A 12,686-nucleotide genomic window follows, 5' to 3' on the forward strand; every position below is an offset into this window, starting at 1 on the left:
TTCCTTCCTTCCTTCCTTCCTTCCTTCCTTCCTTCCTTCCTTCCTTCCTTGCTTCCTTCCTGCCTTCCTTTCTATGTCTGTGTCAGAGTCTAGTGCACATGTGTGCTTTGTTTTCTTTAGCCACATCTACTTCATGATGAATCCATGCCTTGATTGTTGAAGGCAGCAGATGTTCTGTTGGATGCTGTTCTTACTGCCTTTGCATCTACACAATGTGGAGTTGCTGTACTTAGTTTCACATCTTGCCTTTTAACTCTCTATCTATTTTTGCTGACTTAAGTATAGTGTGCATAGGATCTAATTTTGCCTTTTGCATGTGGATGCCCTCTTTCCCCAGCACTCTTTGTTGAAGACACTTTCTTCCTGCTTTGTGTGTTCTTGACACCCCTGGCAAAGGTCAGTTGATAGTTAACTCATGGATTTACACTGGGACCTCTTATTCTGTCCCACTGGTGTATATCCTTGTCGTTGTTATTATCATACTTTAAGAATACTCATTGATACATGTTAATTGTACAAATGAATGAGATTCACCATTATATTCTAAGACAGACCTAGTGTCCTCTGCCATCTCCTTTTGCTTCTCTTGTATTATCTGTTAACAGCACTTTGAAAAAGGTTTTCATATAAACTGAACTGTTCTGATTACTGTAGCCTGATTCATTTTAAATCAGGATATATGTTGTTGTTCTTGCTAAAGCTTAATTTTGTTAAATGTGGTGTGTGTTTTAGGGGGCCAGCTGTGGTTCCACGTCCTTCAATTCCTCCTCAGGGTGTCCAGACCTGCACACTGGGCTGGAAAAAAATCAAGGGGAGTCCAGAACAGGTGGAGTTCTTCAGGACCCCTGTCTGGCTGAGCCTGAGGAGGTGGGAAGAGGAGGTGTTCTCCAGGGATCTTAGTGTTACAGCTCTTACAGGTGAAGGCCTTCTCTGAGATCTTCAATGAAACACCTCTTAGGCAATTTTAGCTTGTACATATACCTTTATTAGGGGTGAGGGATAGGCTTGAGGGCATACACTTTAGTAATGGTGAACTGGGGGTATATATGGACCTTGGAGAGTGGGAAAGCATTTTCAAGGCAAATGAAAATCATTGACTAGGGTTTTAAAGTTCTGTGAGTACCCCATTTGCATGGAGAAGCATTTCAGGAATCCCAGGTACTTGCTGGGTGGGTTCTAATGCTTGCTGGGGAAATAAGTTTATAGGTCTGCCAAGGACTACTCAACCTCCCCCAGGTAGAGGGTATGGAGAGTCGGGACCTATAGACAATGTCAGAGAAGGAGAAGCCTTGCTTGTAAAAGGAGTCGTCCATTTTGCACCCAGCTCCATTGATCATGGTAGACTTCCATCTTAATTAGCAGGCTTTCCCCACAGTGAAAGAGGTGGGAATGCTTTGAGATTTCATGTGAATTTTAGGGTTTTATTTTTTGTTATAAAAAACTCCTTTGGCATATTTATCAGTACTTTGAAACCATTTGTTGAGCATCAATCATATTTTTAACATTAAAGTTCCATTAGACTTCATGCCTACTTCCCTGCTCAGTGTCTAGTTTGAACCTGTGCAGGTCCTGTGCTTGCTGTCACAGTCTCTGGGAGCTACGATGCATCTCAGTACTTAAAAGCATGTCCCATTGCTTGCTTTATTGGATGTGGACATTCTAACTGTCATAGGATGGAATTCCAAAGCACTCTTAACTCACAGTTCCCTGGTGGCGCTCCTTTGTTCTCTCTCATTCATTTATTCATTTTAATCCCGATTGCAGCCCCTCCCCTCTCCTCTCCCCCAGTCCCTCCCTCCCACCCCTTCCCCATTCTGCCCTCCCCTTCTCACCAGAGAAAGGGAGCCCCCTCCCCCCGAGGCACCACCCCACCCTGTCACATCAAGGACTAAGTGCATCCTTTCCCACTGAGGCCCAGCCAGGCAGCCAAGCTAGGGGAATAGTATCCAAAGGAAGACAATAGTTAGAAACAGCCCCTGCTCCAGTTGTTAGGAAACCCACATGAAGACCAAGCTTCACATCTGCTACATATGTGCAGGGGGCCTAGGTCCAGCCCATGCATGCTCTTTGGTTGGTGGCTCAGTCTCTGTGAGCTCCCATAGGCCTAGGTTAGTTGACTCTATAGGTCTTCTTGTGATATTCTTGACCCCTCTAGCTCCCTCAATCCTATCTCCTGACTCTTCAACAAAACTCCCTAAGCTCTGCTTAATGTTTGGCTGTGGGTCTCTGCATCTGTTTTTGCTAGGTGCTTGGTGAAGCCTCTCAGATGACAATTAGGCTAGGCTCCTGTCTGCAAGCATAGTACAATATAGTACCAGGGACTAGCTTTCTCCCATAGGGTGGTTCTTAAGATTGTCTAGTCACTGGTTGGTTATTCCCTCAACCTCTGCTCCATCTTTATCCCTGCACATCCTGTAGGCAGGGCAGAGTTTGGGTGGAAGGTTTTGGCGGTATGTTGGTGTCCCTTTCCTCCACTGGAAGTCTGGCCTGGCTACAGGAGGTAACCATTTCAGGGTCCATACCCCTCCCTGCCAGGAGTCTCAAGTAGGGTCACCCCCATATCCTCAGAGGAGTCTTCCCTATCCCAAGTCTACAGCTTGTCCAAGAGATGCCATCCCCTAAGTTTTACCTTTTCCTTTTCCCACCTCTCTCATCTCCCATACCTGATCCCCCACACCAGATTCCCTCACATCTTATCCCCACACCTCACTCAACACCTGATTCCTACACCTGAACCCCAACCCTGTTGTTCCTCATCCCCTCTCCCACTCCCCTCTCTCCATATATTTCTAATTTCTAATTTATGCCTCCTTCTGAGTGAGCTTTGAGCATCCTTCCTTGGGCCCTCCTTATTACTTAGCTTCTTTGGGGCTGTGAATCATAGCATGGTTATCTTGTACTTTATGGTTAATATCTACTTATAAGTGAGTACATACCATGGATGTCTTTCTGGCTCTGGGTTACCTCACTCAGGATGATATTTTCTGTTAACTCCTAGGTAAAATATTAAGGTCCAAATGAAATGTTAAGACCTAGGTAAAATGTTAAGGTCTAGGTAAAATGTTAAGGTCTAGGTAAAATATTAAGGTCTAGGTAACTTTAACCTGGCTAGCCTGTCATTATAAGGAAACTTTCCTATATGTTTCTGCTGTTACTAGGAAATTTTCTAATGCCAAGTTGATTACATATTCTGTTGTGTTTTGTACCCTTGGAAACCAATCACGATAGAAGTCAGTAGAACTGCCTTGTATAGTTACCCACAATAAGTATGGGCCCAAGCCAAACACCAGCTTCATTTCCTGCACTGATGTATAAGCTTTTATGCTATAAGCTGCCCCTGGGATAGATAGCAGCCTAGGAGAGACACCTGCACCAATATAAGAAACTACTTGGAATAAGACTTCCATTCTGAGTAATGGCTTAGTAAAGTTTAGGTTCCCAAAACCTCTCTAAGAACAAAAGACATGTATGTGGGTAACTGACATCCTGGTTGGTGAGTTAAGACATGAATGCTAGACAAGACTAGTCCCATCCTGGTAGACAAGTCAGGAAATTAATATTAGACAAGGCAAGTCCCCTGCCACAGCTGAATGGGAATCCAATGGGAGCAGGATAAGTGTACAATGAAGACATGTGCCTAAGGAAATCCCCCTGTTCCTAAATCCTGATTGGTGGAATAACTTGGCACAGATGTCCATAGGTCTTGGGCTTAAAAAGACTTGATGTTCATAGGTCTTGGGCTTAAAAAGCCTTGTAGGATCTTAACTTAGGGTCATGATTCAGTTCCTGAATCTGGACCAAGTCCCTGGTCGATCAGTCCTGGGGCATATGCTCAATGAACTATCCCTGTCTGACTGAGACCAGTGTTTGTGTGGTTTGTGAGATGATTCCATGGACCTCAACATTTTCTAGCTCCATCCATTTGACTGCAAATTTCATGATGCCCTTGTTTTTAATAGCTGAGTAGTATTCCATTGTGTAAAAAAAACACATTTTCCATATCTATTGTTTGAGGGACATCTAGGTGATTTCCAGTCTCTGGCTATTACCAATAAATCTGCTTTGAACATCGTTGAGCAAAGGTTCTTGTGGTATGGTGGAGCATCTTTTGGATATATGCTTAGGAGTGGTATATCTGAGTCTTGAGGTAGATCTATTCCCAGTTTTCTGAGTAACTACCACATTGATTTCTGAAAAGGTTGTGCATGTTTACACTCCCACCAGTAATGGAGGAGTGTTTCCTTTGCTCCATGTCCTCACCAGAATGTGCTGTCTCTTGAGTTTTGATCTTAGCCATTCTGACAGGTGTAAGATAGAATCCCAGAGTCATTTTGATTTGCATTTCTTTTTTTTAATATAATTTATTTTTTCTCAAATCGTAATTCATTCACACAGTGGTTATAAACACAGAAAGGCAGGATGTGGGGAAGGGAATGAGACTGGAGTGTGGGTGTTCATGGGGAATACAGATATCATCAGAACCGGGTATCGGCTGGGTGAAGGTTCAGGGGACAAGTCACTATGACTCTGCCTATGAGTCACTTGTCCTTATCTAAGTTGGTATTGTCTGCCAAGGCTACCTATTTACAAGGTCTATGACTACTCAGGCTTGTAAATTTCCACAAAAGCTGCCGGTTTACATTAGCTTATAGCCATCTGTTTCACTGTTTTTCCACTGAGACCCAAGACTTGGTGTTAGTATACATGTATGACAGGCCTATTGCTGATTTTAGGCCTATGGCTGATTGATTTGCATTTCTTGACTAAGGACATTGAACATTTCTTTAAGTGCTTATTGGCCATTAAAGATTCCTCTGTTGAGAGTTTTCTGTATAGGTATGTACCCCATTTTTAAATTATGTTATTTGGTTTGTTCATGTTTAATTTCTTGAGTTCTTTATATATTTTGAATATTATTCCTCTGTCAGATGTAGGGCTGGTGAAGATCCTTGCTCATTCCATAGGCTGCCATTTTGTCCTATTGATGGTGTCCTTTGTCTTACAGAAGATTTTGAGTTTCATGAAGTCACATTTATTGATTGTTGGTCTTAGTGCCTGAGCTGTAGGTATTCTGTTTAGGAAGTTGTCTTCTGAACCAACCTGTTCAAGGATACTTCCTACTTTCTCTTCTATTAGATTTAGTGTATCCAGTTTTATGTTGAGGTCTTTGATCCATTTGGACTTGAGTTTTGTGAACTATTTGCATTCCTCTAAATGTACCATTTGTTGTAGATGCTTTATTTTTTTCCACTTCTGGTTTTGGTTTCCTTGTTAAAAACCAAGTGTCCATAAGTGTGTAGTTTTATTTCTGGGTCTTCAATTCTATTCCACTGATCAATCTGTCAGTTTTTATGGAAATATCATGTGGTTTTTATTACTATTGCTCTGCTTAAAATCAGGCATGGTGATACCTCCACAAGTTCTTTGATTGTACAGAACTGTTTCTGCCATCTTGGGTTTTCTTATTGTTCTAGGTAGAACTGCAGGCACTATATTGAATAGATATGGAGAGATGGGACAGCCTTGTCTTGTTCCTTATTTATTAGAATTGCTTTAAGTTTGTCTCCATTTAATTTGATGTTGGCTATTGGCTTGCTGTATACTGTCCTTATTGTGTTTATGTATAGGCCTTTGTCTTAGTCATGGTTTCTATTCCTGCACAAACATCATGACCAAGAAGCAAATTGGGGAGGAAAGGGCTTATTCAGCTTATGCTTCCACATTGCTGTTCATCACCAAAGGAAGTCAGGACTGGAACTTAAGCAGGTCCAGAAGCAGGAGCTGATACAGAGGCCATGGAGGGATGTTACTTACTGGCTTGCTTCCCCTGGCTTGCTCAGCTTGCTTTCTTATTAGAACCCAAGACTACCAGACCAGGAATTATACCACCCACAAGAGGCCCTCCCCTCTTGATCACTAATTGAGAAAATGCCTTACAGCTAGATCTCATGGAGGTATTTTCTCAACTAAAGCTCCTTTCTCTGTGATAATTCCAGGTTGTGTCAAGTTGACATAAAACCAGCCAGTACAGCCTTGTACTCTTGATAGCTCCAAGACTTTTATCATGAAGTAATGTTGGATTTTGTCAAAGGCTTTTTCCAGTATTTAATGATGTGATATGTTTTTTTTTCTTTCAGTTTGTTTATATGATGTATTGCATTGATGGATTTTTTTGTGTGTTGAACCATCCCTGTATCTCTGGGATGAAGCCTACTTGATCATGGTGGATAATGTTTTTGATATGTTCTTGGATTAGGTTTGTGAGTATTTTATTGATTATTTTTGCATCAATGTTACTAAGGGAAATTGGTCTGAATTTCTTACTTTGTTGAGTCTTTGTGTGGTTTAGGTATCAGGATGATGGTGACCTCATAGAATGAGTTTGGCAATGTTCCTTATGTTTTCCTTCTGTGGAATAATTTGAAGAGTGTTGGTATTAACTCATCCTTGAAAGTTTGGTAGAATTCTGCACTAAAACTTTCTGGCCCTTTGATATATCAATTTTTTCTATTGTATCTTCTATACCTGAGATTCCATCTTTCATTTCTTGTATTCTGTTGGTGATAGTTACATCTGTTGCTCTTGTTCTCTTCCCTAGGTTTTCTATCTTCAAGATTTCCTCACTTTGTGTTTCCTTAGATTTTTGGTTGTGAGCCTAGCCTTTAATGGCTGAGCCATCTCTCCAGCCCGATGTTTCCTTTATTACTTCTATTTCTACTTCCAGGTTTTGAACAGTTTTATTCATTTCTGGTTTGATCATATTTCCCTGTATTTCTTTAAGGGGTTTATTCATTTCCTCTTTAACAGCTCTCCACCATCTTTATAAGATTGGGTTTACAGCCATCTTCTTGTGCTTTGGCTGTGTTAGGCTATCCAGGACTTGCAGCGGTAGGATAGCTGTCTCTGGTGGTACCATATTCCTCTGGATCTTTGTGGTTGTGTTCTTATGCTGTTCTTTAGCCATCTGGTGTCCTTTAGTTCCTGATGTTAGCTGGATGTTCCTGATGCTGACAGGACTCCTCAGGGATGTAGGCAGAGCGTTTGGCCTGACAATGAAGCTCAGGGAACAGCATGCAGCTCACCTCTGCTGTCTGTGCCACAGGTTGACACAACTGTGGCTCACCTTTTATGTGTTCCTTGGCCACTTGTGTCTCATTATTTGAGAACTCTCCTATGTGTAGTTCTATCCCAAATTTTAAATTGGGCCATTCATTTTCTTGATATTTACATTTTTAAAGTTCTGTATATATTCTGGATACTAACCATCTATCAGACATATAATTGTTAAAGACTTTTTCCTATTCATGAAGCACTATTTATTAATTGTTGTTCTTAGAGTCCATGTGGTCTGTGTCCTGTTAAGAAAGTCTTCCTGTGCGAATGAGTTCAAGTTTATTCTCCCCTCCCCTCGCCTATGAAGTTCACAGTGCCTGACCTTACGTTGAGGTCTCTGCTCTAGTTGAAGGTTTTGCTCTGTGCAAGGTGATAGAGATCCCACTAAGTTTCTCAGATTGACCTTACATTCTTTCTTTAACCAGGTAAAGGGCTGTGCTCCTAATGCTTTGGGCACCACAGTTCTTGGAGTAACAAGGCCACAGGACCAGCCCAAATCCCTTCTGAGGGGTACTCTCCTCAGCCCTCTGCCTTCACGTATCTTCCAGGGTGATCCTAAGAATGACTCTTGGATCTTCGCTCTCGGCGTGCTTCTGAGCAGCACCTTCGTCTACAACAGCATGAAGACCATCGACCACTATGCTCTGGAGCAGCTGCAGTATCCTTCTGGGAACTGAGCCACCATGTTTCATTGAGTGCTCTGGAATGAATATGGAGTCCCTGCTCTGCCTTGTTACTATGTGGCTTTTGTTGGGGCAGGGAAGAGTGTTTAGTATGATTTATTTTAATAAGAGAATCATGAAGTCCCTATTCCTTAGCTAAGTACCAGTTATGTTACAGAACTGACTGAGCTGATCAGGGCAAAGTCTTCCCCAAATCCCATTGGAATAAAGAATTCCACAGAGTTTGTGAGTTTCTTTCCAGACTTTGTCTGGACTGTTCGGGATTTCACGCTGGAGCTGAAGTTAAATGGGAAAGAAATCACAAGTGATGGGTACCTGGAGAATTCCCTGAAACTGATCCCAGGTACAGGGAGGCTGGGGTGGGAAGGCTGGGGAGGGTGTCATCTGCTGAGTGACTCCCACAAGTGATGGGTACCTGGAGGATGCCCTGAAACTGACCCCAGGTACAGGGAGGCTGGGGTAGGAAGACTGGGGAGGGGTGTCATCTGCTGAGTGACTCCCATCCTATTGGAGTCCTTCTGTATTCCCAATGAGATGGAGGTCTGCAGAAGTGCTGATAGGTCATTGGCTGATAATGTCTGGGAAGTGGTGTGTAGTTTCATTTGGGAAGAGTAGAGCCTAAAGCACCGCCAAGTTATTCAAGGCGACATTCTCTTCAGTTTGTAGTTTAGCATCTAGAGTCAATGCATCTGAACTTTCTGAAGTCCAGATGTTTGGACTGCCTGTTTTTGTATCTGCCTTCCTTTAAGAAACCATTGACTACCTAATTCTTATTCATAAATTTATTGTATGTAGCATCTAAAAAAATATTTCACAGAGTTATATGTCATTCTCCTTATGGAGGAACCTAGGTTTTTTTTAACGCTGGCTTGATTATGTTGTCTGCAAAAGCAGCTGCGACAGATTTGTCTTCTCAGGTTATGCCTTCCTTCTCCATAGTCATTAAAGTTTTTGCCAAGTCTATTTGACTGTCAGAGCTACTCACTTTTATTCATGCTACAGTGTCAGGATCAGTTATATTCATGCTCTGGAAACCATTTGCATGGGCATTGTCAGCCTGAGTGTGAAACTGATGGAGCCTTGTGAGTCACACCAAGTCTGAACTGCTCACTGTTCTCATTTCCTGCCTACTCTCACTAAGCACTGGACATGTAGTTGGTAGAGAGCAGTCTGTGAAGCCAGTGCAGTTGTTCATCTTGGAGCATTTCTGGAGTAGCCACAGTCTTACAATTTACATATGATCTTCAACTGTGTAGCCCTAGCTGGTCTGTAATTGCTGTGTAGACCAGATGGGCTGGCCTGGAGCTCACAGCATATCTCCTGCCTCTGCCTCCTATGTATCCGGATGTATGCCACAACCTACTAGCTTTCCCTCTTTCCCTCCTTCCCTCTTTCCCTCTTTCCCTCCCTCCCTCTCCCCTTCCCACCCCCCTCTTTTTTGGGAAGACAAGATCTCACAGTATAGACTGTGGTAGCTTGGAATACCCTATGTAGACCAGGGTAGCCTCAAACTCATGGAGATCCTCTAATAATTTTTGATTAAAAAGGTTAACAGCACAGTATACAATTTTCAGAAAACACTTCCTTGATGAACTTGAGTTTTGTAACTGGATCCTATAGAACACATGTAGGTATGAAGGCAATGGTTGCTCAGTGGAGCAGATGGTACATCTATCACCTCACATTGCTAGCTTTTGTAACAGCTAACATTGATTCAGGCAAAATCCCAAATATATGGGCCAGGAGGTGACTCTGTGCTTAAAGTACTATCACCCAAGTGTGAGGGCTGGAGATGAGGTCTCCAGAATTACTTCAATGCTGGGTGTGTATGATAGTCTACCTTCAATCCAGTGCACAGGCTGAGGACACAGGAAAGTGCTGGAGCATGCTAGGTAGCCAGACTGGCGCACTGGAGAGTTCTACGTCACCTGAGAGACCCTTCATCAATAAGGTGGAGAGTGACTGAAGAGTACTCTTTCCACGTGCACCAACTCACAAGCAAACATGCATAAATATACAACACACACATACACAACACATACATGCACAGTTTCATGAAGTTCTGTCTTAATGCTACTCATTAGCCCTCTAGACTTATGTATTCTACATGTGTCCATAGCCTCGTCTTCCCTCCTCACTTTTACTTTCTATGAGTGTATATTTGACTTTTACAAAAATGAGTTCTGTTTAGCCTCAAAGTAGTTCTCCTTTAGTAACTATGGCATTGATCTTAGATTTGCCAATGTTGCTATTTCTAATACACTCTTTTTCTACAAGGAGTGATTGGGCCAGAAATCACCTTTAGCCTCTTGTTATTTAGGCAACAGGATACACAGCTACAGTATGCTTGACACCATGTTCATGTCTATGGATTTCAGCCATATGCTTCTCCACTGAAGTCAAATAACTCCTGAAATACTTCATCAGGCTTCTACCAAGTACAAACTTGGTATACTTTTGACATGCAAAGAAGTGTTGCATGCTATGTGCAGAACATTCACATAGACCAGGGCTCCTTCCTCTGTCCTCTGAGCTAAGACTTCTGTTATTGTGTGTTTTCTCTGACACTAGGTGACCATCCCAAAATCAAAGCATCCAATTTGCCCAGGGAATGCATCAGATGTTTCTTTCCTAACCGGAAGTGTTTTGTCTTTGACTGGCCAACGTATGACAAAGAACTCTTACAAAAACTTGATACTATCTCAGAAGACCAACTGAATCCTAAGTTCCTGGAAGGAACAAAGGCTTTTGTTTCTTACATCTTCACTTATGCCAAGGTCAAGACCCTCAGAGAGGGAATTAAGGTCACTGGGAATCGTGAGTTTTTTTTTGTTTGTTTTTAAATCACACTTCTGTATAGAGTAGTATAAGTAGAATTTATTAGCATGTATTTTTTAAAATTATATACACAATGGTAGTATACATGTATCCCTACTCTAAAATGTATATATTTTATAATTGTAGATTAGAAATTCTTCTTTAAAAATGCAGACCACATTACTAGTATCTATGGCTGCAACATACCTGTATAAAATTCTCAACTGATAATAAAATCACCAGTGAAAAGGTGCTTAATCTATTATAGAATTAGTGTTTAAACCACTAAAGCTGATACCTTCTATTTTCATAGGGAATATCTTGTATTACATTTTGGAATGACAATGTGAAATGTAATTTGGAAATTTAAATAGTTCCAATATAAATACTAGTATTTAAACAAACCTATACTTTTTAGAATTAGCCATAGAAATAATGTGATATACCTTTCCTTGTTAGTTCATGCATTTTTTCTTCAAAGTTTTAAATGCAAAACTGTATTTTCATAGACAGTTGAATTTATTTGGTGACGATGGATATTAATTTTTTTAAATATTTTGAACTAGAAAACCAAAGAAATAAGGTGACAATAGGAAAAAGAAACTGATAGCTTGCTGAAAGAGGTTGTGCGTGTGCATGTGTGTATGCATGTGTGTGTATGTGTGGTGTTTATGAGTGCACATGTGTAGTTGTGAGAGATTTAGAAATACAGTCTTAAAATCTTGTATCCCATTCACTTATAACCTCTTATTTATCCCTTAAAACTCCTGGTTCACAAAGGACTGGGGACTCTGGTGACAACCTACGTGGATGCCATCAACAGTGGAGCTGTACCTTGTCTGGATGATGCGGTGACAACTCTGGCCCAGCGTGAGAACTCAGTAGCTGTGCAGAAGGCAGCCAACCACTACAGTGAGCAGATGGCCCAGCAACTGAGGTTTCCCACAGACACCCTCCAGGAGCTGCTGGATGTACACACAGCCTGTGAGAAGGAAGCCACTGCTGTCTTCATGGAGTACTCCTTCAAGGATGAAAATCAGCTATTCCTGAAGAAGCTGGTGGTAATCTGTTGATGTCATTAACTGTCATGGCTACACTCCTTCAAGACTGTAGTGTTGATAAGCCTTCATTGACCATAGGTGCATTTATTATTCAAAGATATGTGCTTCAGAGTATCATGATGAATATGGTTATGAAAGAGTGTATGTCCTCTTCCCAAAATTTTAGGCTCTTTTAGTCTAGTAATGTCTAACAGATGGAATAATGAGTATATAGTGTCCTAAATCCTTTACCCAGTTAAGGTTTGTGGATTGTGATCCTGCCCAGGACGTCTATAGTGCATCCTTGAACTTGCTATATTCTTCTGTTCATAAGACAATGCTTCTCACTGGAATCTCACTACAGCCCACTGTTCTTCTATTGCTCCTTGCTATACCATAGTGCCTTGAAGATAGAATTCCAGGATGTGACTCCTACAATGAACCAGAGATTGTAGGATGCAGCCCCATCACTTTACAGAATGTCTTGAGGACCAGAAACATCAAGAACAGTTAGTGTGGTCTCCCACAGCTTTTTGAGCATTTGAATTCAGGTTTTAGCACTTCATATTCCCTTGAGGTCTTATTACACTGGAATGCTTTCTCATGGGAAATAGGTTGGCTCTTCTATGTTTCTTGGAATTTTATCCCTTCTATTGCTTCAATTGTGTCAGATCTCTGTACGCTTCCCTTGTAGGAATTAATAGGTGAGAAGAAAGGGCTTTTTCTGTTGAAGAATGAAGAGGCATCGGATAAATACTGCCAGGAAGAACTGGATCGACTTTCAAAGGATTTTATGGAAAATATCTCAACATTTTCTGTCCCTGGGGGACACAGGCTCTACATGGACATGAGGGAGAAGATTGAGCACGACTACTGGCAGGTTCCTAGGAAAGGAGTGAAGGTGAGGAGCAGGGAGCACGTGAACGGGGTGAAGGTGAGGAGCAGGGAGCACGGGAACAGGGTGAAGGCGAGGAGCAGGGAGCACAGGAACGGGGTGAAGGTGAGGAGCAGGGAGCACGGGAACGGGGTGAAG

The 12,686-nt window shown here is 41.8% G+C and overlaps 1 protein-coding gene across 1 annotated transcript in view; it reads left to right on the top strand.

Moving 5' to 3' along the window:
* LOC114633735 (guanylate-binding protein 6-like) overlaps positions 1 to 12,686 on the top strand; it is a 21,990-nt gene that overhangs the window by 5,992 nt on the left and 3,312 nt on the right. The window contains exons 4-8 of the mRNA XM_028782360.1: positions 7,662 to 7,771; positions 7,943 to 8,139; positions 10,368 to 10,613; positions 11,394 to 11,674; positions 12,348 to 12,554. Of these exons, the coding sequence (XP_028638193.1) occupies positions 7,662 to 7,771; positions 7,943 to 8,139; positions 10,368 to 10,613; positions 11,394 to 11,674; positions 12,348 to 12,554 (1,041 nt within the window). The remainder of the gene's footprint in view (positions 1 to 7,661; positions 7,772 to 7,942; positions 8,140 to 10,367; positions 10,614 to 11,393; positions 11,675 to 12,347; positions 12,555 to 12,686) is intronic.

Source organism: Grammomys surdaster, unplaced genomic scaffold (genome assembly GCF_004785775.1).
Source record: "Grammomys surdaster isolate TR1022 unplaced genomic scaffold, NIH_TR_1.0 751, whole genome shotgun sequence".
Classification (NCBI taxonomy): domain Eukaryota; kingdom Metazoa; phylum Chordata; class Mammalia; order Rodentia; family Muridae; genus Grammomys; species Grammomys surdaster.